The 25,071-nt window shown below is 43.8% G+C and overlaps 3 protein-coding genes across 4 annotated transcripts in view; 2 read left to right on the top strand and 1 right to left on the bottom strand.

Annotated features, from left to right (window-relative positions):
• PLGRKT (plasminogen receptor with a C-terminal lysine) overlaps nucleotides 1–5,213 on the top strand; it is a 51,685-nt gene extending 46,472 nt beyond the window's left edge. Inside the window, exons 4-5 of the mRNA XM_073345275.2 lie at nucleotides 1,604–1,713; nucleotides 4,964–5,213. Coding sequence (XP_073201376.1) covers nucleotides 1,604–1,713; nucleotides 4,964–5,085 — 232 coding nt within the window. The 3' untranslated portion in view covers nucleotides 5,086–5,213. The remainder of the gene's footprint in view (nucleotides 1–1,603; nucleotides 1,714–4,963) is intronic.
• A 4,599-nt stretch (nucleotides 5,214–9,812) lies between these two features.
• LOC140911709 (relaxin-3) lies at nucleotides 9,813–21,093 on the top strand. The gene is made up of 2 exons (XM_073345274.2): nucleotides 9,813–10,082; nucleotides 19,822–21,093. The coding sequence occupies exons 1-2, from the start codon at nucleotides 9,851–9,853 to the stop codon at nucleotides 20,184–20,186; spliced, it is 597 nt and encodes a 198-aa protein (XP_073201375.1). The 5' UTR covers nucleotides 9,813–9,850; the 3' UTR covers nucleotides 20,187–21,093.
• Nucleotides 15,358–25,071, bottom strand: part of JAK2 (Janus kinase 2) — a 164,176-nt gene continuing 154,462 nt past the window's right edge. The window contains exon 24 of one of the 2 annotated variants that reach the window (XM_073345270.1): nucleotides 15,358–16,241. In XM_073345270.1, the coding sequence (XP_073201371.1) occupies nucleotides 16,221–16,241 (21 nt within the window). In that variant the 3' untranslated portion in view covers nucleotides 15,358–16,220. Of the gene's footprint in view, nucleotides 16,242–21,174; nucleotides 24,208–25,071 lie in introns of those variants that run through there. The other variant, XM_073345271.2, reaches the window with a different exon arrangement.

Genomic DNA, 25,071 nt, shown 5'->3' with positions numbered 1-25,071 from the left:
AGTCAGAACTTTTTTTTTTTCCATCCTGGCACAAGGGAGATTAACATTTTTTTCATTTTTAAACTCAAAAGTGACTTTGTAAAATGGACCCATGTTGGTATTTTGCACTTGACTCTGTAGGTAGGCTCCTCTGTCAAATTCAGCATAAAACCATTATCTACAAAGTTTGTGCCACTTTCTTTCCTGTACTATGACTTAATAAGATGACTGTCTATTGACAAACAGCCCCACCGAGGTTCTCTGGATGACTGAAAAATATAAGTCACTGAACAATGTATATAAATTCTCAAAAAACTCTAAAGTTTTAGAAATTAAATCAAGAAACTCACTCAAATTGTATACAAAAAGCCTGTTGTTAGCAAAGCTATACCACTGCATGAAGATGAGCTTAAGGGAAATTCCAGAAACCTTTTTTTATACTTCACTTTAATAATAATAAATAATAATAATAATAAAGGTAAAACATAGGAAGTAACTGTGTGTAAGGTATACATTTAATGTACACCATGTCTTATATACTACATGTGTGGTGGATCTGGAGCTGTCTAGTAATTTGTGAATGCTGTATTTCTGTAAGTTTTGTTTGTAAGGGGGTTTACTTTATCTTGACAGGCTATTGTGATATCTACTGTATGCATATATTGAGTTAATTCAATAGCGGGCTTGTCAGGAAATGTACGCAGGAAATGAGAGGGAAGTGGAACCATAGGTACACGTCCCAGCAAACACTTGAGACAAAACAAGAGTAATTAATTTTGATGCTCTGCTTGACCTCTTGCTAGGCCTGCCAGACAGGTTTTCCCAGGAATGATTCTGTCCTTGTGTGGAGGGAAGTTCAAGGCAGCCAGTAGGGATTAAGATTCATGCCATCTCAAGAAGGGGGAGACCCACAGGTTTTTGAGAGCTAAGGTAAACCCAAAATTCAGAGGTTAGGAGTCTAGGGTAGGATAGACCTCTTAAGTTATGCTCTGTTCCTACTGTTCAGATTAAACAGTACTTTCATTTTAAGAAGGCTGTTTTGGGTCACTTTATTCACCCCTGGTCACAAGTTCCTGAAGGGAAGAACTCCAGCTACCCCTATCTAGTCAGACCTGCTGGGTAAACACAGTCAATACACAGGGCACGGAAGCCCCAGAACCGAGTCAATGAGAATCATAGGATTCCACCTTGAGAGAGGTAAGGCCTGAGCGGGAGCCCTCAAGAGACCAGAAAAAGGGGTCAGAGATGCAGCTAGCCCTGTAACGATTATGTACATACAACTATAAAACAAAATATATATGCATTATGTTTTGTAATAAATAGCATATATTGTAAACATCAGACTCTTTTTGTTCCGAAACACACACATGCTGAACCAGTAGTTCGTAGCACTTTAAACTTTTCTGGAGCACAAGAAATGTCTTTCATTTCAATGTTTGGTTTGTTTGGTTAAATAAATGTTCCTTAAAATGTGCATAAAACAGGTTAGTAGTCTTATGAAACATATTTGGCTCTGTCTCTAGAGTAGCTAAATACCTTCTGTTTGATTAATGAAGCTTTTAGGCTGCTGCTGATCTTACAAAACTTATTGTTATCCCCCTCCCCTTTTTTTTTTTATGAACAGAGCAATAAAAAACAAGAAACCAGGACTGTTCCTTCCAGTGGTTCCCTTAAGCTTTATACTTGCCTACCAGTATGATATGGGTTATGGAACACTTTTGCAAAGGATGAAGGGTATGTATCTGGAAGTTGTTGAGACTTGTAACCAAGCCAAGCACCCTTTGCACTATCTTGTTCTTGACCACAATGTGCCATGCCAGTCCCTTTTGTAGCTCTTTTTGTCTTATGGGCAAGTGCCTAAGCTCATTACTTCACTCTCCTTTCACAGGATATCAGGGTTGGAAGGGACCCTCAGGAAGTCATCTAGTCCAACCCCCTGCTCAAAGCAGGACCAATCCCCCATTTTTTGCCCCAGATCCCTAAATGGCCCTCTCAAGGATTGAACTCACAACCCTACGTTGTGCTCAAACCACTGAGCTATCCCTCCCCTCCTTTCTGTCTCTCTTAAAGTCAGAATTGTTTCCTTCTGTCTGAGCTTCCCCGGCAGAGAGAATCCATCCTAATAGCCTTCACCACCAATTCAGGTAGTCTTAAGTAAATACAAAATTTGAGAAAATCAAGAGAAAAATCATAATTAATATTAATTGGAATGTAAATACAAATGGACTGATACTAACAATTTTAGAAGAAGTGACAGGTTTAGTTAGTTCTCTCCAGTTTCTGTTTTGAAATTTAATAAAAGTCATCCTTTGTATGAATGTAAGTAAGTAAGGTTTCAGAGTAGCAGCCGTGTTAGTCTGTATTCGCAAAAGAAAAGGAATACTAGTGGCACCTTAGAGACTAACCAATTTATTTGAGCATAAGCTTTTGTGAGCTACAGCTCACTTCATCGGATGCAGTCTTTAAGGTGCCACTAGTACTCCTTTTCTTTTTGTAAGTAAGTAAGAATCCCCAGTAAGTTAGTCTTAATCATGTGCATCCTAGAGAAATACCTGATGATAGAGCCTATCAAAAGTAATAAATTGAAAGTAACATTGCATATGGTTGGTCTCTTTTTCTACACTATAGAAAAAGGACAATGAGGAGCTATTAGTATATATTTAGACCTGGATTCAGAATATGACTTGTTCTTAGAATATGCAGCCCTTGAATCAATTTAATGATCAGTCCAGATAACTTTCTGTAAAGCACAGATGAGGCAGGTGCAATAACCTCTAATGGAAAATATAAAATACAAAATACTCAGCTATAAAGATTTATTTTCAAAATTTATACAGCATTGAGCATATATGTAATTGCACACAAAACTATGTTAAAAGGCATTGTTAAAGTTCCAAAGTCAAACACTCAAAAGTTAGGAAAAAAACAGAATTAAGATTGCCTATTCAACCTTAATTTGACCCCCTTGTACATATAAATTATGACACAGTCATACATGTTCACCAACACAGAATCAATAGTTTTGTCTTTAGAGCAGTAAATAATGTGCAGTAAATAAGTAAACAAAATATTAAATAGCTTTTCATTAACTGAGCATTGTCCATCTTGTGTACTGAATGGCAGTGGTTTGTGCGGAAAAAATAGTATGATAGTTAATTAAAGACTGTGTTAGGCACATGGGAGCTGAATTAAGGTTCCTTAATTCTAGTATTTTTTTAACTTTTGAGCACTTGATTTTGAAATCTTCATGTTCTTTCTAACATAGTGTTTTGTGTGTAACTTCCTAGATTTTTAAAAAAGCAAACTGAAAACAGAAATTCCATAATGTGGCATCACTGACACCTACATGGGTCATCAGCCAGACTGGAACCTTTAGACCTACTGCACAGACATCTGTCACTTGAGCTAGCTGAGTAAATGCAAGCAGTGATAGGTTATCACCCTTTATGTGGAATTGCCCTAGAGGGGTACAGGACACATTGCCAGTGAATTTCATTGTGTTTGCTGATTGCAGACACTTTGGAACCTTGATATCCATTCCAGGTTCTGGAGAAGAGCATTCTCAATGGGAACAGATTCTTCTGCCCTGTTCCTTCCAATTTGTCTTAGTCAAAGCTCTCTCTCTCTTCCCCACCTCTGGCTCCTGTCCCTGTCTCCACTCCTCAGGCTTCTCATCCCAGCCTCATTGCCCAGCATGTCCAGTTCTCAGCCTCTGGACTCTTTTCGTTCCAGTCCCTATCTCCTTGCTCAGTCCCCTCTATCTCCCTATCCACATTTTACTTGACTGGCCAGTCTCCATCCCCAACCCCACTTCCCACTTTTCCTGCCCCAAGTGCCTACCAATCCATCTCCCTCCCTAGCTCCTTGTTCAGACTGTTTCCCACCCAACTCTTCTCCTTGCCCAGCCAGTCTGTCCCCCACAGTAGCTCCTCATCCTATCCCAGTCTGCCACTCCTTGTGTTGGTTCCCAATCTTCTTCCCCCTATCTTCTGCTACCAGTTTTTATCCCTGCTCCCTCACTCCTCTTCTTGTCTCCGTCTCCTTGCCAGCCAGTCCTCCTCCCCCGCCACCAGGTCTTTATTTCATCCCAGTCTACCCCCAGTGATGTATTGGCTCCCTGTTTCACTCCCTGCCATCAGCCTGCAGTTAGATCTCCCCTCCCCTCACCTCGTTCCATTTTCCAATTTACTCCCCACTACAGGTCTCATCCTAGTCTCCTCTGTATTCAGATCAAGCAGCTTACTCCTCCACTCAGCCTGGCCTGTCGGGATGGGGTGGGAGTCCATTGAGAGTACAGGAGAGACAGTATCCCTGTTGTCTGTTTTGGTGCCTGGCCCACAGTGGAACAGAGCCATAATTGCAGGGAAATCCTACTCAGTCCCGGGCTGGAGCATGTTCAATATGGACAGAATTGTAAAGAAATTTAGCTGAAAAACTCTAGCATGTCTCTGCTGAGCATGTGCAAACTGCCGTTTTTCAGAGGCTTATAATTTGGCCAAATTTGGGAGGATTTTCCTGGGGATGGGAAAAGCATATCCCTGACACAAAGTACATCTACTAAATTTCATGTCCTTGCTCCAAAACATGGGGGCACTAAAGCTTCTCAAAGAAAACGTTGCCAGAATTTTTTAACATGGGCAAAAAAGCATTTTTCCTTAGCCTTGTTCTTGAAAATGAATGAAATTTTCCAAATAAATTTAGCCTAAGGCAGGCACTTGGCATGGAGAATTTCAGTCCAAATGCTTGGCAAAATTCTAAGCAACTGAAAACAGGGTCTTATAATGAAAAGTGTTGGGAAACCTTAAAAATAAGTTGTACTACCAGCCCCAGTTATAATAATTATTTGAGTAAATATCTAATATTCTTTAGTTATTCAAGCCCTCAAACAAAATATATGCAATTTCTCTGAAAACTGGTTTTTTGTTCTTATAAAAGTGCAAAGATGCATTTATATCTCATCCTTTTTTTTTTCTTTTTTTTTAAGGTGAAGCAGAGAACATACTTGACACAGAGAACACCTTGCTAGAAATGCCAAAAGGAGCCCTCACTTTTGAAAGCCTTGAAAAAGCCAGAAGAGCTCAGAGCAAGTTCTTTATAGAAAAATAAGAAGACTGTAACCACTCAATACTTCAAAACACAAAATTATTTGTAATCATGTTGCTGACTTAAAATGTCAAATTATTAGTTTTGAGAACACAATCTTTTTAAAATAAAATGAATTTAATTTAAAAATAGGTTTTTTCAAGGCAGTGTTTTTTCTTTTTAATATTTTCTGCATTTACTGCAAATATTTTAATTTCAGTAGTTCTTGTTTATTCCCTAGCATGACACATCATGAATTCCCACTCTTCAATTCTAACTTTTGTGACCGACTCAGAGCACTGGGGTACAGGACTCTGGTCCTATTTGGGATCCAGGAAGTGGGTGGGCTTCTGCTAAAGGGTTCCTTCCCCCTCCCCCCCCACCTAAGCAGGGGGTCCACAGGACCTGAAAGCCAAGTGATTCTGAGGGACAGCTAATAACAGGAACAGGCGTGCGGTCAAAGGGTCAAACAAAGGGAGCCTGATGGTGACACCGAGCAGAGAACCCTGGACAGCGCCCACTGCTCCTCAAAGGCGTCAAGGGAGTCTGTGGACACTGCCCAAAGGAACTCTGCCCGGATGCGTGAACAGATGCAGGATTGGAAATAGGCCCCACAGTCACAGGACTCTCTATCGGCCAGCCTCCTCTCCCTGGTTTTATAGATGGCCATTTTAGCCTGGGCCAGGAGGAGGTTGACCAGGAGGCTTTGTGGGGCCACAGATAGGGAGTGCATAGATAAGGAGGTGAGGGGAAAAATGTAGCCAGAAACATAACAAAATATTTGTGAGGAGCTGGAATAGGGGCTGCAACCTGGCGTGCTCCAAGTAAACATGCACCAGGGTCTCCCTCATGCTGCAGAAGGGGCAGGTGTCCGGGACGGGGGTAAACCGTGCCAAGTACACGCCCGTGCTCACGGCCCCATGAAGGAGCCGCCAACTGATATCCCTGGCGGGTCTCGGGACCAGGGTAGAGTATAGGCTGGCCCACCGGGGTTCCACTTTGTGTCGGGGCAGGACGCAAGGGTGAGGAAGTGAAGGGTATGCAGCACGAGCGTGTATAGATATTTCCTCTGAGTCTGGTAGTACAGGAGTCTGGTCCTATTGGGATCCAGGCATACAGGAGTCTGGTCCTATTGGGATCCAGGAAGCGGGCGGGCGGAGCTCGTCCACTACGAAAGGATTCCCCCCCCCAGCCTAAGGGGGGGATCCACAGGACCTGGGAAGCCAACTAATTACGGGGGGCAACTAATGAAAAACAGGGACGGGAGTGCGGTTAAAGGGTCAAACGAAGGGAACCGGACGGGGACACCGAGCAGAGAACCCCGGACAGCGCCCACCGCTCCTCAAAGGCGTCAAGGGAGTCAGTGGACGCCGCCCAGAGGAACTCTGCCCGGAGGCGTGAACGGACAGAGGATTGGAAATAGGCCCCGCAGTCGCAGGAGACTCCATCGGCCAACCTCCTCACCCTGGTTTTATAGATGGCCACTTTAGCCAGGGCCAGGAGGAGGTTGACCAGGAGGTCCCGCGACTTAGTGGGGCCACGGACAGGGACTGCGTAGATAAGAAGGTGAGGAGAAAAGTGCAACCAAAACCTTAACAAAAGATTGGTGAGGAGCCGGAATAGGGGCTGTAGCCTAGCACACTCCAGATAGACGTGCGCCAGGGTTTCCCTCACGCCGCAAAAGGGGCATGTGTCTGGAATTGGGAATTTTAGAAATCCTTATAGATAACATCACACCATTGCACTTCTATTTCACTCATACCATTCAGAATCTCTTCCCCTCAAAACAACATGAGTCAGGGTGCAAGTGTTAGAACATATTTGCAAACTTGGTCTGTTTATGGTAAAAAAAATCAATTGCATTCAAATAGGAACATATTAATCATCACATCATCTAGTGCAATGGCTCTCAACCTTTCTGGACAACTGTACCCTTTTCAGGAGTCTAATTTGTCTTGTGTACCCCCAAATTTAACCTCACTTAAAAGCTACTTCCTTACAAAATTAGACATAAAAATACAAAAGTGTCACAGCATGCTATAACTGAAAAATTGCTTACTTTCTCATTTTTATAATATATCTATTCCAGTTGATTTATTTTATAATTATTATACTGACATTTCAGTGTATAGGATACAGAGCAGTATGAATAAGTCATTGCGTGAAATTTTAGTTTGTACTGACTTTGCTAGTGCTTTTTATGTAGTCTGTTATAAAACTAGGCAAATATCTTGATGAATTGATGTACCCCCGGAAAGAATGTTCAAAGCACCTTATTTGTGTTTCTATTCTGTTAAGGCCCAATAAAAATAAAGACAACTGTACATTATTTTTATTATTGAGCCTGCAAAAAAAACAAAAACCCAAACCCCATATATAGATAGATAGATTACAATGCATTTGCATTTATAATTACAATTAATTACAAGGCAGAGAGAGCAGGACATGAATGGAAGTGAGCAGGGCCTTTTCCTAACTGTTACCCATGCTATGGCTTGTTGTCTAATGGCATCATGTTAATTTTATCTTCTTATCTCACTACCATATTTCACTGGTTACTGAACATTTTTACTTTGTCAAATCCACACCATATCACTTTTCCCCCTTCTTCCTATTACCTCTGACATACTTTCCTGTGGGGAAAATATAATGTAATTCCCCAATGAACAGACGTCTAACAGACATATTGATGTTGCTGAGGTCAGAAAGAACTGAGGTTTTGTATTATGATTGGCTGCTGCTCTGTACATTTTGGGGTGCAGTCTGTGATTGAAAATGATAAATGTGATAGCAGTTAAAGAAGGATCTAAACTGGAAGTTTCCTAATTTTTAAAGATTGGTGTGGATTGATATTTCTCTTAAGCAGTTTAACAAACCTTTTAGGTGTTGGAGTTTGTGCAAATAAATTATAAGGACATATTCACCTTACCTGATACTTTCTGATCTCTTATCAAGGACATGCTACTGGGAAAAAGCACACCTGTTTAATGGTTACAAGTGCCAGGAGCCAATACACAATAGTGTATTGTATTACAGAAAGCACACTAATATTATAGCAAATGCTTTTTGCACACATACTTCCACCAAAAACACCAGCTAAAAATAATAAAAACGGACAACATTAATTTGTGGCAGCTGGACACTTCTGGGACCAAGTATTTTTAAAAAATATCTAAACTATATGCCAAGATTAGTCTCAATAAAGTTGCATTTATAAACGGAGCTCCTTTCTTAAAGAGGGAGCTACACAGTTACTTTCCACCACCTACCCTGTCTTCAGCCCTAAAAATGTAAATAAAGGTTGATAAGCAATTGAAAGGAAATGGTTACAGCTACATCCACAGATCTAGAAAAGGTATGAAGTGCAGCAGTGATTGTTCTTGTTTTCTTGGTGGAGTGCAGTCCAACATGAAGTACACATGAGGGTTTTTTTCCCTTAAACTTTAAGCCTGAGAATAACTTCTAAAAAGAATTACTCATACTGGAACAACAAACTGACTATACTAGTAACAATTATACCAGTAGCTTACATGTCTCATGAATAAACATAATTTTGCTTCTTTGCTATTGCCTACATCATTCTACTGCAAATATTTGAACACAAAAATATATTACTCTAATTTGTTAACTTGCAGCACAACTATCTTAGCTACTTTGCTTGTGGCTAGATTTGTTCTGAACAGCTTTCCTGCCTGTGATTAACAGTTTCTGTGACTTTGCCTCCAGTTAGAATGAAATTAATGGCAAATGGTTTAAAGAGTGTTGGTTATGGTTGTTCTACAAAAGTTGATTTAAAGTTACACGATATATATAGCAATACTTCTTTACAATGCACTATTCAAGATAAAATGCCTGCATTCAGTGGTGGTTGTGGATGATGCAAAAGTAACTATAGGGAAATGTGACTGAAAGGAACATGCTGAGCAGAAAGAGGGTATTGTTTTAACATCACTAGTAGTAGGTATTTATCAATGTCAAGTTTCAGAGTAACAGCCGTGTTAGTCTGCATTCGCAAAAAGAAAAGGAGTATTAGTGGCACCTTAGAGACTAACCAATTTATTTGAGCATAAGCTCACGAAAGCTTACGCTCAAATAAATTGGTTAGTCTCTAAGGTGCTACACGTACTCCTTTTCTTTTATCAGTGTCAAGTTACTGTCACCTCAGGACCATGTGCTCTTTATTGCTCTACCCCACTACCTTTACCAGTGTGATACTTTCATTCCCTTGCTGCCTGTGTGCACTGTATTCAATCCCACTCAGAAGAGGAGGGGGTAGTTTTACAGCCACAGCAGGGTGGCTGAGGTGGAGGAGCGGAGGAGGGTGGGGGCGATGAGGGGAATCAATCGGTGCTGGACGATGCAACACGGGCCAGCGGCAGCGCTGGCCCCAGGGGTGAGGGGGGCAGCAGGATGCCCCCGGCTACACGCATCCCAAAGGACGTAGCTGTGCCAGGGTCTGGAGGGACAGCGGCTCTTGCCAGCGCTGCTCCTGTAGGGCAGGTTTGCAAAGGGGGTGGAGTGGGGGTTATTAGGGGAGAGACGGGCACGCAGCTCAAGCCAATAACTCAGTGAGGCCAGGCAGAGGGAGGCGGTGGCTAGCCGAGCCGTGCCCCCCGGGGCTGGGCTGCGCTCGTGGGTGACTCCGCGCCTGCGGCGCTCGGCAGGGTATATAAGGCGGGCGTCAGCGAGCGCCGGGCCTGCAGCACGCGGCTGGCCGCTGGCGCGAGGGCCGAGCAGCACGCGCGCCGGGTGTGACCGTCTCGCGGGCGGGTCCGGGCCGCGCGCCGGGATGGGGCTGACGCTGAGGCTGCGGGCGCTGTGCGCGGGGCTGCTCTTAGCCGGGCTGCCGGCGGAGCTGGGCGCGCAGAGCGCCCGGGATGCGGCAGCCGCGGCGCCCCGGGGCGGCGAGTACGGGGTGAAGCTGTGCGGCCGGGAGTTCATCCGCGCCGTGATCTTCACCTGCGGCGGGTCCCGCTGGAAGAGATTGGCCCTGCAGGCGGGGGAGCCGCTGCCTGGCGCTGGTGAGTGACCGGGAGCGCGGGGAGCGGGCGGCGTGCCCCCCCCCCGCACCGCAGGCTGCAAACGCAGGGGCCGGCACGCGCGGGGCACCGGGCTGGGACCTGCCCCCCGGGAGCCCGGCTCGCGGTGAGGCGGGCGGGCCGGGCTGTCACCTGTCGCGGGGTGGCGAGGTGTCCAGCGCACGGCCGGGGCAGGGGGCGGCTGCTGACGGGGCCGGGCAGCGTGAGGCGCAGCCTCGGCTTTCCAGTCGCTTGAGGGCGAGCAACTACTTCGGCGCCCTCGGCTACGCGCGAGGAGGGGGACGCGTCCAACTTCCCTGCCTCTGCCCCCTCGGTCTTGGGTAGCCTGGTGCGCCCCTTGGCCCGGGGAGCAGCGCGAAACCGCCCCCCACGAGCGAGGAAGGTTAAGCCCCGAGCCCGGGACGTGGCCGTCCCTGCCCCCGCGCAGGCTTCGTGCGGGACCGTCTGGGTACCGCCGTGCCGGCTCTGCAACGCGCGGCCCTTCGCGCACAGGGCTGCTCTGGCTCTGGGCTAAACTCATTAACAGACCCGTGTGCCCAGGTGCTACCCTAATGGACACCCGCAAAGTACCTCAGAGGGAGAGAGACCACCTTCCTCCATTTAACTGCTAGGCTCTGGCCAGCAGTAAGTGGCACAGAGCTCAGTAAGTTTCGCTGCGATCAAAGGGTTGCTGCTACTCACAGGCAAGGGCAGAGAGAAGTGATCTTTCTGCCCAAGAAGGTTGGTTGACTTTCAAGCAACACCTTGGGGAAACAAAGGGCTGCTGTACACCTGAGACTTAGGTCGACCTAGCTCAGTTGCTCAAGGGGGTGAAAAATTCACACCCTGGAGAGCTGTAGTGAAAGGCATCTTAGCCCTGGCCTAGGCACTGATACACTGACAGAATTCTTCTGTTGTCCTCGCTTCTGCCTCTCCCGGGGTGGACCAACCACAGTGACAACCACCCCCCTTGAGTCACTGTAGCAAGTGCCTAACACAGCTGTAATGCCACAGGCTCTGTGGTATGGGCAAGTGCCTGCTCCCTGTTATCTCTGCTTGGAATCTAACCCCCTACTTGTTATGAGCACCCACTTCAGAGAAAGCTCTACTACCTCCCACCTCTTCCATCTGGAATATGGTGGTAATGGGTTGCAGTTGATGCTTCAGGGATTGACTGAAGAGCAAGAATAGAGCACTGTCCCAAATCGCCTAAAAACCCACAAACACATGGGGTCACTTCTACTTTGCTAATGATGGGACATGTTCAAATAAATGCTTCTATTAGTGAAACTTGTTTAATCCATCATCCTAGGAAAAAACCCTGGCAAAAAAAAAAAATCATGGCTACACTCACAGCGTTTCTCCAATGCAGCCACCGGGGGAGGGCAGAAAACAGCAGTCCCTATCAAGGGGCTACCAGCAGTGGTTGGGCACTGCCCCACTCTGGAGAGAGACAAGCTGAAGGAGCAGGCAGCCAGTGTGCTCCCCACCTTCCCGAGGGCTGTGGGGGCAGGCTCCAGCCACTGGGCCCTGTCCCCTGGCATAGGGCTTCATGCTCTGTTCCCTGACTACATGGTGACAGGCTCTAGGCCCAAGCACCCCCCCCCATCACTGCTGTCTCCCCCAGTGTTCCATTGCCCCAGGTGCCTCTGTACCCCTCTCCCCATCCAGCACTTAATTTGTCCCTGGGCTTGCTGGGGCTGAGTAAATCTGCTGTGAAAAGTGATACTAACAAACATACAAATATCACTTTTCACAGCACACATAGGAGCTAGCAAGTCTTTTAAAACAAGCAAAAAAACCCAAGAAAGCAAAAGAAACCATAAGAAATAAAACAAGGACATTCAAAGCACCTTATTTGTGTTTCTATGCTGTTTAGGGCCAATAAAGAAGAGACAACTGTACATTATTTTTATTATTGAGCCTGCAAAAAAAACCCAACCAACCAAAAAAAAAAAAACCAAACAAACCAACCTTTCATAAGTCTATTACAATGACTTGGACATAATTAACTTTAGGAAAAAATATATGTGCATATTTATTTAAGTATTTTAGGAAAAATGGTCACAGCAGCCATCAACAATAGTTGGTGGCCGCACTCTGAGGCCACCAAAAAATGTGTTGAGAACCCCCGTTATAAAAGGTGTATTTATTTGCTTAAAGATTAAACACTTGCACTGTTGTTCAAGACATGTTAAAATGATTCCTATTGTGTATTCAGAAGTCAAAAATAGCAAATGACTGCAAAGCACTTCCTAAGACTTCTGGTTTAGTCAACCTGTACTGTATTTGTTTGTTAAAACTCCTGAATACTAGTATGACTAGACTCGTAGTATCAGTCTTCAAGACTTGAAGACTACTTTGTGGAGCTGAGAAATGGGAAGTGACCCCTTCTTTCAGTAGCACATTCTAGCACAAGTCATATTTGGCCTTATTCTTATTCAGCAGGATACAATTAACTCTGATGGACTTCAACAGGGGTTACTGTGTTTTGTGGAGAGAGAACTTGGGTGTAAATCCAGAAAGGGACTTGTGTGTTGCAAGGCTGAGTATTGCCAAGCTTAACTTTTTAGGCACTTAACAGCTCATGAGTAGAATCCTCAGACCCTGAGTTAGGCATCTAGGCTCTGTATACAGTGCATGGAAAGAGTTACATAGCTGGGAATGGGATCCACAAAAAGCAGCATGGTGGTAGGGAGCTGAAGAGTAGGGTGTTAGATGCCCAAGCTTGAGCTAGAGGAATGCACTTAAGATCCACAACGAGAAACCCTGTTCTGATATCAGGCACCTAATCTGTTTCTCACAAGAACAGCTCAATAGTCCATTGGTGAGGGTACTCATCTGAGATGTGATGAGTGCCCTCACCCCTGGACTAAAGCATCAGGGATGTCTACATCACTTGCCCCTGATCTTCCCCCTGTGTATGTAGAGCTAGGTGTGCTTTGAGAACACTTACCTGATTGGGCCCTGCAGGTGAGCTAGTCAAAGGACGCCACTGGGATTTAAGCATGAGATTGAGATGGGCACCTATCCAGAGGCAGAAATCATGGGAACTTTTACAGTAACTTCCAGAATTGGTGACAGCTGAGCAGGCATTGTGAGGATCTCAGTGGTGCCTAAATTTTGGAGCTAGGTGCTTAAGTCCTTTTGGGGAACCCTTTGGTCCCTGTATAGTTATTTAATCTTTTCCATTCTATGTATGATATCTTCCTCAAATTTGAATGCTATATTATTTGGTTACTTAGAGCTGGTCTTCATGAACATTTAGTTCGCAGCAAGCTGGGGTGTGAATCTGCCATGGACTAACTGTCCATGTGGACCCTGCTGATATTCATTTAAAAGAGTCAGCAGGGTCCACATAAACACTTAGTTTGTAGCAGGCTAGTATGGGGAAGCTTCACATCGTAGCTTGCCACAAACTAAATATTTGTGTAGACAAGCACTTACAAGATCAAGGATTTATTTTGATAAAGAAATTTTGCCAAAACAAAATATATAATACAAAATAGAAAGATCAATAATATTCACAGCACAAAGTTAAAAAGATGTTCTGCAACACTACTAAGGTCCCCATCACTGTATACACTAGATTATATACAGGTATTTAAATGGATGGAGGAGGCTAGACTTGATCTTCTATTTATTGGGTTAACTTATTCTGAAAGATATTTTTAAATAAAATTGTCACATAAAAGGGATTAATCTTAAATACTGATTGAATAAAATTGTAGCTTGAAAAGATTTCCTTTGGAGTAATTCAACTTAAAGGATATTTTATTTACACTGGCAATTAAGCCTGTTACTGTAAAAATCTGTTGAAGACATCTACATACTCTGAACTATACCCAGCATCAGTAAAACAAGTGCTTAAACAAAACACTGAAATTTCTAATAAACTGGGGTGAAAGAGCAGCTCTGCAAATGTGTGTTTGCAAGTATGACAAGAGCAGTGTTCTTGTAAGAAAGTTGTACAGACTAGTGCAGTCAGTGCAATCCTCAAGCATCAGAAAGTTCCTTCTTGATAGTCAGCACCTAATTTATTCTGCTGTATTTGAGGTACTCAGTATATTTTTCCTATTTATCTGAGCAGCAGGGTAGAAATGGACATGTACTCTTGTAATAGTTGAATGGCTCAGGAAAATTAGATAATTTGATTTATCCTTGTGTTCTGAAATATAATCCATCAGAAACCGATCAAATCAAAGGAAAAGGTACTTTTTAAAAAAAAGTGACAGCAGTACATGTACTAGGGCCTTCTAAGAACCTTAAACCGATAACTGTTTTATTTTTCCTCATAGTCTCCTGCTTTGACCTCTCTCTTAGCTAGAGGCACAACCATGCTTTCAACAGCAAGTCATGAGCATTCATGCCACACTAGCTTCTGTAAGATAAAAATTTAGGTAAATAACAAGGGTTTGCCTCAAAAATATGCATTCTCACTCCAAACTTGCATGGTTGCACTATCATCTAATACAGGGGTGGGCAAACTTTTTGGGCCGAGGGCCACATTTGGGTGGGGAAATTGTGTGCAGGGCCGGGGTGGGGGAACAGGCTCAGGATTGGGGAAGAGAAGGGGTGTGGAGTGCATGAGGAGGCTCAGGGAAGGGGCTCAGGGCACGGGTGCAGGAGGGAGCTCAGGGCAGGGAGTTGGGGTGCAGCAGGGAGTTGGGGGGTGGGGTGCAGGAGGAGTTTGGGCTCCAGCCCAGTGCCACTTACCTGGGGTGGCAGCGGCGCGCACCAGGGCCAGGGCAGGTTCCCTGCCTGCCTGCCCTGGCCCCACACCGTGCCGCTCCAGGAAGCAGCCGGAACCATGTCCCTGCCCGGCCCCTGGGGGAGGAGGCGGCACAGGGCTCCGAGCACTGCCCTTGCCATGCCTCCAGGTACCTTCCCCAAAGCTCCTATTGGCCACGGTTCCCTATTTCCGGCCAACGGGAGCTGCAGGGGGCAGTGCCTGGAGGCCAGGGCAACCCAGGGACATGATGCTGGCCGCTTCTGAGAGCGGCGCAGGGCCTGAAGCGCCACAGGGGGCAATCCCGCAGGCCGGATCCAAAGCCCTGAGGGGCTGGATTCGGCCTGCGGACTGCAGTTTGCCCACCCCATATCTAGTATTGGTGTCTCTGAATGGGATCGAGATGGAACTGATCTCGATAAACAGACTGCATCATGAATGCAGGGGCTTATGGACTCACAGCATTAATCCTTCAGTGGTCATATAGACTTTGAGTCATTTAGTTCGCAGCAAAGCCCTGTCTGGGATGATTTAGTTGGGGATAGGTCCTGCTTTGAACAGGGGGTTGGACTAGATGACCTCCTGAGGTCCCTTCCAACCCTGATATTCTATGATTCATTCAATTTCATGGCAGCCATAGGACCTTTTGTCTTGATCAACTCTTAAAAGCTAACAAACTCTACATGGTTCCCAAAACCTCTGAGGAAGAATAGTCCTAAAACAGCCTATTATCAATTGCTTGGAAGGACATAATAGTCAACCAGAAACTATAGGTATAGTGCTTCCCCAAGTAGTGTGCTAAGTACGGGGGCTACGGTTCTATTTTGCACCTCTAAGAGGTATAGTACAGAACCCTCAGCCTAGAGAAGTGTGTGTGTGTGTGGGGGGCAGGCTGAGGTGACTATGCTGGTTTTGTACTCTGCTGCTTCTGGGGATGCTCCAGGGGCTGGAGCAGCTCTGATATTACTTAGCTGTAGAGGCTTGTTTAAGTTATGGCAGCCTCCCTTCGCTGCAGCACTGCCTAGAAGAACCCAGACATGCCTTCTACACTAGGGCTTTGGAAGGGGTACTTATGTCTGTCTTATGCAGTCCCTGTGCTGGGGAAATCCTCTGAGGGGATACTGGGCTTTTAGGGCTCCATAATACCACTCTACCCCGTTTACCCTAGGGAAAAAGGCTGAAGCAGAGGTGACAATCTTAGCCAGTACATGTCATTTTTTGCATATCACTCAGTTCTGGTTGGGTATACTCACGAGTTGAAATAAAATAATACATTTTGTTGAAATGACTTGTCGTCAGAGGACTAACTTCAAGACGTGATGAAGTTTAAAAATAAATTGTTCATTTGAAGCAAAGCAGCATCTTGACTATTTTTTTCCCCCCAAAGGACACTTTTCTGCCATGCTCCTAGTTCAATGTCTGAATTGATTTTGCTGCAATTGTAAAGAAAAAAGGTTATTTGGGGCCCCAAGAGTAGTTAGAAAAACTAATACAAAAGGATTTTGCCTACAATAAAAGGAAGGGAAAACAGGGATTTCACATGGAATGGCTTTTACAGTCCAGGTTGGTGGTGCTTGTGATATCCCCACACTGGCTGCGCTTACACATACATGAGGAAAGCTTTTCTTTGATAGATTGCATGAAACAAGTGGTTGTCTTGCTTTGTCCTTCTAGCCACCCACAGAAGTTCCCAAATTGTGGCCTGCACAGAGTTGGTGTGTAACTAAGCTGCTAGTGTTCCTTCTTTCCAGTTGAGAGAAACAGAGCAGATTGGAGGGAGAGATTAAACAAAGAGCCAAAGCATTAGCTGAAAATATATAAATACTTTCCTAACATTACCCCCTATGTAAGCAACTGGTAGTGTCTGCAAATAGGGGATAGTGGTTCATGCAGTCAAGAATAGGAAGAGGTAGTCAATAAGAATTGAAGAGATGGTCCACATTATAGGCAGCTTGCAAACCTCTAGGGTAGCACTTCTACATAGCAACATTGTTTGTTAGAGCCATTTTGACACATTTATACTCATCACACTTTACAATCACAGTTGTACCAGTATGTTCTGTGTCTCCTAAAGCACCTGACATGTTGCTTAGTGCAGTTAGGGAGTGTTGAGTAACTAAATGAGTTTGGAATGGAATGGATTTGGAGGACAAACACAAATATGATGCTTGTGGATTCTTCTCCACAACTGAGGGAATCTACTTGCACACAAGAGCTGACAGCAAGCTGTTCAATCTTCCAAAACTCAGATCTAAAACCAAGGCTCAGGAGGCCCTTATCCAACACCACCTCTTTGCTGATGATGCAGCAGTGACAACCCACACAGAAGCTCATCTCCAAAACCTTATGGACAGTTTTTCCAAAGCCTGCCAAGACTTTGGGCTTACCATTAGCCTAAAAAAGACAAACAATGTTCCATTATGGGGTTGAGGAAGCACCCTCCATCAAGATCAACAACTATAAACTGCATTGGAAAAGTTGCCACAACAATGTCTAGCAAGACCAACAATGAGCAAGAGGGTATGGCAAAACAACAAACGGATAGAACACAAAGATCTGTGTGTATCATGCATGGGTTATCAGCACACTTTGGTATGGGAGTGAGACAGGGACCTTATACTCTCATCAGGAAAAAAAGCTTGACAGCTTTCAGATACGTTGCCTTAGTCAAATCTTGGGCATTTCCTTGAGGGATAGTCACCAACACTGAGGTGCTCCAGCATACCCAGCATGCAAACACTTCTCAGATAGAGATGCCTCCGCTGGCTTTGGCATGTGTGCCTAATTAATGATGGGTGCAACCCAAAAGACATCCTCTACGGCAAACTGGCATCTGGAAAAAGACCCAAAGGATACCCAAAAATTGTGTTTCAAGGATGTGTGCAAGTGAGACCTCAAAGAAATGGACATGGATGTGGACAAATGGGAAGATCACACTCAAAACCACAGCCTTTGGAAACGAGCTTAACAAAGGTGTCCGGAGTTACGAGAGGAAGCCATCCAGCTTAGCAAAGGAGAAAAAAGCTTGCAGAAGGCAGAGCCCAAAAAGTTGAAACATCACTTTTAAATGTGACAGATGTGGGCAGAGATTGTGTGTCTCAAGTGGGTCTCTTCAGCCACATCCTCAGCTGCCATAAAACCAGCTGAGTAAGTTCTTTACCTCTCAGGGGTAGATACCCATGGTCCTCTCAAGACTGAAGAATACCTACTACTGTGGGGCATAAGTGTGTTGCAGAGGGCACTTGATCAGTTGGACCATTGTTAAAGCCCTCTTCCTAGATGTTACAAAAAACTCCAGTACAACAAATTCTTGTAACCACAACTCAGTGCTTGTGTGGGGATACAAAGTATTGTACTTGCTTTGCAAGTTCAAGACAGTCCAATTAACTACCCAACACACACTTTGCTGCAATAGATGATCCAGGCATAGGCTTAAGAGCACAGCTGTGGACCATCACCTTCTATCAGCCAGTCAATCCCTAGGACAGCTTTTCTCAAACTGGGGGTCCATGAGGGTTCTCCAGGGGGTCCGTAGGTCCCACTGATCAACTCAACTCCTCCCCACTCCCTCCCAGTGCCTCGTGCACACCGAGGAACAGCTGTTCAGTGGTGTGTAGGAGGTGCTGGGATGGAGGAGGAGGAGTGGGGATAGGGTGCACTTGGGAGGAGGCAGAATCACGTCCAGGGCCACCGGTCCAGCTGATCAACTCCTCCTCCCTCCCAGTGCCTCCTGTATGCCAGGGAACAGCTGTTCAGTGGTGTGCAGGAGGCACTGGGAGGGAGAGGGAGGAATGGGGATGGGGTGGAAAGAGGCATGGAAGAGAAGAGGCAGGGGTGGAGTGGGGGTGGGAAGAGGTGGGGGAGGGGTGGGGCCTTGGGAAGGGGTGATGTGGGGGCGGGGCTTGAGGCTGAGTGATGGGTTTGGAGGTCCATGAAAATTTTTAAATCAAAATGGGGGTCCTTGGGTTGGTAAAGTTTGAGAACTGCTGTCTGAGGAAATTGCCTGTATCTCATAGCTGCTTAATTACTCTTTATAAATGAATAGCACACAAGTGGTGACTTCCCACCTAAGACTGCATGTAACTGCATGGAGCCCTTGTGGAAAAAGGATGCCTTGTCAAGTGTATCGCTTACAGCAGCCACACTGTTGTAGTTATGCTAAAAGCATGTTTATTACAAAAGTAGGCTATTTAAAACAATAGTTAAATAAAACAACCCTGTCAGCCAAGGTAGTGGGAGTGCTATTCTTGTCAACTGAGTGTTTAGATAATGATTAAGGCTACGTTTGAGATATGGGTATTTTTAGTAAAAGTCATGGATAGATCACAGGCACTAAACAAAAATTCACGGCCTGTGACCTGTCCATGATTTGTACTATACCCCTGACTAAATCTTGGGAGTGCCGCGGGTGTGTGGGGAGGGGGTGCCGCAGGTGCTGGAGGGAGGTGGGGTTGGTGCGGCTGGCAAGCTCTCTATCCAGCTTCTCTGAAGCGGTGACATCCCTTCATAAGCTCCTAGCTCTCACGCTGCCAGCTCCGCAGCTCCCATTGGCCGGGAACCGCCACCAGTGGGAGCTGTGGGGTCAGTGCCTGTGGGTGGAGGCAGGAGCTGAGGGAGGGACATGTTGCTGCTTCTGGGGAGCCTGCCACCCAGAGCCCTCACCCCCTCCCACACCCAAACTCCTCCTGCTGCTGTCAGGGGAGGGCGGTGGCAGTGGCCCCAGACTGCCCTAGCAGCAGTTGGTGCAACTGACCCAGGGGCTGCCTGAGCTGCTTGGGCAGCCCCGTAGCCAGCCGCACTGGCCCACTGCAGAAGTCACGCAGGTCATGGAATCCGTGACCTCCGTGATAAACTCACAGCCTTCATAATGATTCCTTTATTATTATTTATTATTATTATTAGCTGAATGATTGTGATGTAACTTCTAACTATGACCTTCCGCCCTTAGGAACACTATAATTACACCTAATAACTTTGGAATTAAAAAAAAAATCTTTATTTTTATTTTAACAGATTCTGCTCAAGCCACTAGTAACAAAGAACTAGAGAACTTGAAATTACAGTCAGTCTTAGCTCCTGGATTGGAGCAGCTGCAGAGAGCCAGCATACCACTTGGACAGCTGACATTGAAGGATTTGTTTAGTTTGTTTGATTATAATGAGTATGTACCCATGTCAGATGACTTCAGTGAATATGTTCGCCAGGTTGAGGATGCTGCCTGGAAGAACAGAGGTGGAGCAGGGATTGCCAATCCCATGGTGTCAAATAGCTCTCCTTGGGCCAAATATCCCAGAAGAAAACGAGACTTGTCAATGGGGGTGGCAGGCGTGTGCTGCAAATGGGGATGTACCAAAGCTGATATCAGTACACTATGCTGAGATTAAAATTGTGTTTCTGTATTTATTTTAGACATATGAACTCAATGTTAGTTGCAGTGATGCTTGATCAAGTACTGCATGTAAGGAGGGAAACAGTCTCAACAACATGGCAATTTTGTCTGCAAGCAGCTGTATATGTTACTGTTTTTTCTCTAAAAACTCACAAACTTATGATAATTAGTAATTTTGTTTTGCTGCAGTAACCTTTGCTCTAACTCTGTTAGTAAACCTTTATTTTCTGTGTTTTAAGGCTTTGTCTTTAAAATTATAGTAAGACTTTCACACCACCTCTTTGTAACACTTCAGGGAGAAACCTCAATGGTAATTAAAGTATGTCACACTATATAAATCAGTGGTTCTCAAACTTTTGTAGTGGCGACCCCTTTCACACAGCAAGCCTCTGAGTGCAAACCCCTCTTATAAATTAAAAACACTTTTACATATATTTAACACCATTATAAAGGCAGGAGGCAAAGCAGGGTTTCAGGCGGAGGCTGACAGCTTGTAAGCCCCCATGTAATAACCTTGCGACACCTTGAGCAGTCCTGACCCCCCGTTTGATATAAATGCTATAGAATTGTTTTTCCCCTTCCATTGGAAACAATACCTAGGGAATCCTTTAAAGAGCTGAGACTTTGACCAATTCTAGCTGAAAGGGTGTTCTGTAACTTGAAACTCAAATACCACCAAGCTTGCTGTTGCACCAGTTAATGGAAGACTGTAGAGTATAACTGGCTTCTATACCACAATAGAAGTTAGTAAGAGGATCTAGTACAATATTTAGACCATCTCCATCCAATTGCAGAATTATTTCTTAAATACCACATTTTAAAACAAAATTTTCTCATTCAGGTTAAACTTTCCGTTGACTTCTTTCTTACTTGTATATCTCTGTACTGCCCTGAATCTCTGGTTGAAGAATTAACATGTCAAGGAATCTAGGTTTATCTTCCGTCGTCTGTTCCTCACTTGTTATTTAGATGAGCTGTTAGATATTTAGCACCCTTAATCTTTGCTCCTATTCATACTTGTTTTATGAACACCTTCCAATTTATCTACAATTCTAGAATACTGCAGTATTCAATTGTGTGCAATATTCCAGATGTATTGTTGAATTTCTAACTTCTGTTTCATTTGTCTTCCACTGTTGCTTGTCTCTTAACGGTGTGGTGTCCAGATTTTTCTCTTTATCCTCTTCAGATATACTAAACTTATTTTCTGCTAATATTTGTAACCACTTGAGGTCCCTCTGAATTCTGGTATTTACAATGCATCCTATTGTAACTTTGAAATAGTGTTCTTTGAGACTAGTGAAAATGACAATGAGTAGTTGCCACTCTAAGTACCAGACCTAACACCAACTGCTGTAGCACTATACTTACTGAAGACTATTTATGATGACTGTTTGACTTGCAGCTAGTTTTCAATCCATGTACATTTTTAACCATTATATTTGATCATTTAAACGAACACTTCACTAAATCAATAGTGCATCTCCTACGTTCCTTTCATCCTCTGACTTTGTAATTATTTCCATCAATTAGATTTTACTGGTAGAGTGAAAACTTCAGGGTATTTTAAAAGAGGATGGGAAAAACAGCTGTTAAATGTGGATATCATCAACCTTTAGCTTTCATAACATTTACATTTCAATGGGATGGCAATTTATAGCACTAACTGTTAAATACAGTTTTCTTCTACTATACATAGCTGCAGTGAATGAGAGGTGCTCTGGGAAGAGTAACTGAGTGACAGTGTTGTGTGTTCACTGTAGCTCCCAGTGCTAGTTAAGGGTGCATATTTTTTTCCATTCTAAACCCTGCTTCCAGTCACTCATCTTAATGAATTTTTCAAGTTTTGGGATGAGTTTTTCTAGACATAGCATCTTATAAAGGAGAAGGGGTAGAGTTTGAGGAGAAACGCCTCCCCTAATTTGATGGGGTGGAAGGAGGGAGAAAATTCTCTCTCAATTTCATGCTTAGTAATTCTACTGCAGAAACAGCTATAGCAGAGAGCTGAAATTTGACACAGAAAATAGCCTGTACCAAATTTCTTAAGCGCTTTGAGAAAAATTACTGTAGTTTGATTAAATTATGATCATTTGAAAATTGCTCTGTATGTACAGTCCATCTTGACAGAACATTTTCTCTGCTAAACTTGTACAGTGAAAAACTGAGAAAAAGCTGCACTGTATATATTTACAAACAAGCAGAGGAAGTGACATACCTGTTCCTTATTCCAGGACTGCCTTTCAGGTTTGTTGGTGGCACATCCACCTAGGCACACAGCCCAGAGGTGATCCAGGTGAGCTACCTTTCCTCCTCCTGCATCTCATGGTCTAAAGGTGTAATTCAGGTGGGCTAAGCTAACTCTTGGACCAAACCACTGGAATTTTCTTTGGCACTTTCTTAACGTTCAATGTTGAAGACATAGCCGTTATACATTAACATTATAACGAGTGAAGATACGAAAAAATAAAAGGAAATCTGTCTCTCCATGAAATTTACCACAAGCAGTAAGTGGAAATATAATTCCCAACTCAAGCAAGGAATATTTATGGCTTAACCGAGGCAGGAGGTGTGACTTGCAGAAGGTGCTGAAGTTTGTCTTTCACTATTATCCTGGCACTTTGTGAATAGTCTTTGAAGGGTGAAAGTAAACCAACTGTAATGTAAGTACTGGATTGATAAAATTCACTCACAAATGAATGAATACTATACATTATTTAATTTATCCTCTCTATGCACATACACATTTGTTACAAGAGTGTGAGGTATTCTTACCAGGGTTCTCTCAGGATCAAGGGTGACTAAGATACTGAGCATAGTTCTATTTCACCTCTATTTAAAAAAATCCATTAAGCAATGGATTTTTGTTGGTTAGTTGAATGTTTAGACATGTTTCACTACACATGTATTTACAAGTGATTGGGAATGGGTTACACACAGACAAGTCATTAAGCTGAAGTGTTAAATGTTCGAAAGGAAAAACACCTTAACTTAAAATTGTAAATACATATTGAATGTTTAAAAAAACATATGTCTGAAAGCCAGGAACTCAAAGGTAACTCTACACAAAAACGCCACAAGTCAGATATTGAAAAGTGTGGAAATGCAGAGTTTGGAATAACCTAATCACTAACTCTTTGTCACTGGACAGTAGAGCAGTACTAACTTCATTTTCATATACACCAATTCAGAATTACAGGAAATCTTACAATAAAAAAATTAAAGTAATCAAATCAAAATTTTGCAGATTAGAGTCCATTCTCAGATATTTTAACAGCCTGACCATGTCCCTTTAAAATTTTAGAACTAACATTCTGGTACGCCAGCACACCCATTCTTATTGTTGGGGTTTGTCACCTCCTAACATCACACGTATCAATGTGTACTAAACAACTAAAGAGAATTTCTTTATGCTATTACCACATTAGATGATTAAAACTAAATTTTTAAAATTAAGGTCAAGATTTAAAAAAATAAGTGCCTAATAAGGGGTTAGGAGCCTAATTTTAGGTAGTCTGAGAGGTTGGGTGTTAAACACATTTGAAAGGGGACCAAATAAAGCCTTGATTATGTGCTTATGTGCTGTCCTTAGTTAACTTTAAGCACACACTTAAACACCTTTCCTGAATAGAGACGCTTTCTTGAATTGAAAATCTTGGCAGCAATGTACTACTTTATTATAGCATTTAGTTACTTTATACATTTCTTTGATCTTGGATAATGAAAATACTCAAATTTCATGTCTGTATTCCGTTTTTTAGTCCATTTAACATTCAGGTTCTCATGTACTTGCAATCCAAACACTGCAAGAAAATGCTTATTTAAAACAAGCACTTTAATGGAAACATTTCTAAAGCTTGGGTTACAAAAGCTAAGTTTTGGTCTAATATCTGAATATTCTTTTAATATCACTTTGTCTTGGCAGCTAGTTCACTTCGGCCTCATATTGATCCTCTGCACAGAACTGAATTTCACCTTATGCAATCTATTTTGAGAATTCATGCATCTTCAGTCTTGTCAGGCCATATATGCAAGAAGGGAGAATTTATATTTAAGGTAGGGAATATAAAAGTTGAGGTAATTACATTAGCAAAGAAAAAATATTTCAAATGATATGGCATGTTCAGTGCACATAATTAGTTTGCATATGCTACATTACCTTAAATCACTATACAATTTCAAGTAACTTTTTCAATTAGTATTTGTCCCAGTATGCCTCCCTGAGGCTGGGGTAGGCACTGTGGGTGACCCCCACCTTACTTCCCCCTAACTGGGGCATCATATGTTCTCTAAAAAGGGATCTGGGCCAGGGGGACCAAAAGAAACAAACAAATTAAAAATAAGTATCTCATGGAAGGAAAATTTTTAACAAACAGTTCCAGAAGCCCTTACCTTAGGACCCCTGATTTACAAGCTCCGCAACTCAAAGTCCTCAAGCAAAGTCTCTGAGCCAAGCCTGCTCAGGATAGTCTTCTGGAACCTGGGACAGAGATCACCACCCATTTACAAGCTAGATGGCTTCTAATTCCCCCTTTTGCTCAGCTTCCCGTTTTTGTTTAAATAGATCAATCCTAGGGCAGAGGAAGGAGCTTCCTTGATTATACTCAGGCTGTTCTGTTTGTGAGCTCCTGGGCTGACCCCTACAGTGGTAGTTCACTCCTTCCTTTCCTACCTTCGTTCCTCCTGTGCTGCTGACACAAATGGCGGTCCAGCTCCTCCACTGATTATAGGCACCTGCTAGTTGTGGTACTTCATCCCAGGTGATGCCCGCACATTCAGTATCCTCCGTCACGGTCTTCTACCAGTTCTTCCTTGGCCATCCGTACTTTCTCTTTCCTCCCTCAGGTACCCAATTCAGTGCTTGCTCAGCATGTCTC

This window comes from Lepidochelys kempii, chromosome 5 (assembly GCF_965140285.1).
Source record: "Lepidochelys kempii isolate rLepKem1 chromosome 5, rLepKem1.hap1, whole genome shotgun sequence".
NCBI lineage: Eukaryota > Metazoa > Chordata > Testudines > Cheloniidae > Lepidochelys > Lepidochelys kempii.
This window is presented reverse-complemented; position numbering and strand designations above follow the sequence as displayed.

Excerpts from the sequence above, each read along its gene's own strand:
- LOC140911709 (XM_073345274.2), top strand. The coding sequence starts at position 9,851 with ATGGGGCTGACGCTGAGGCTGCGGGCGCTGTGCGCGGGGCTGCTCTTA. Across the intron at positions 10,083-19,821 it reads GGAGCCGCTGCCTGGCGCTG|ATTCTGCTCAAGCCACTAGT; the intron begins GTGAGTGACCGG and ends TTATTTTAACAG.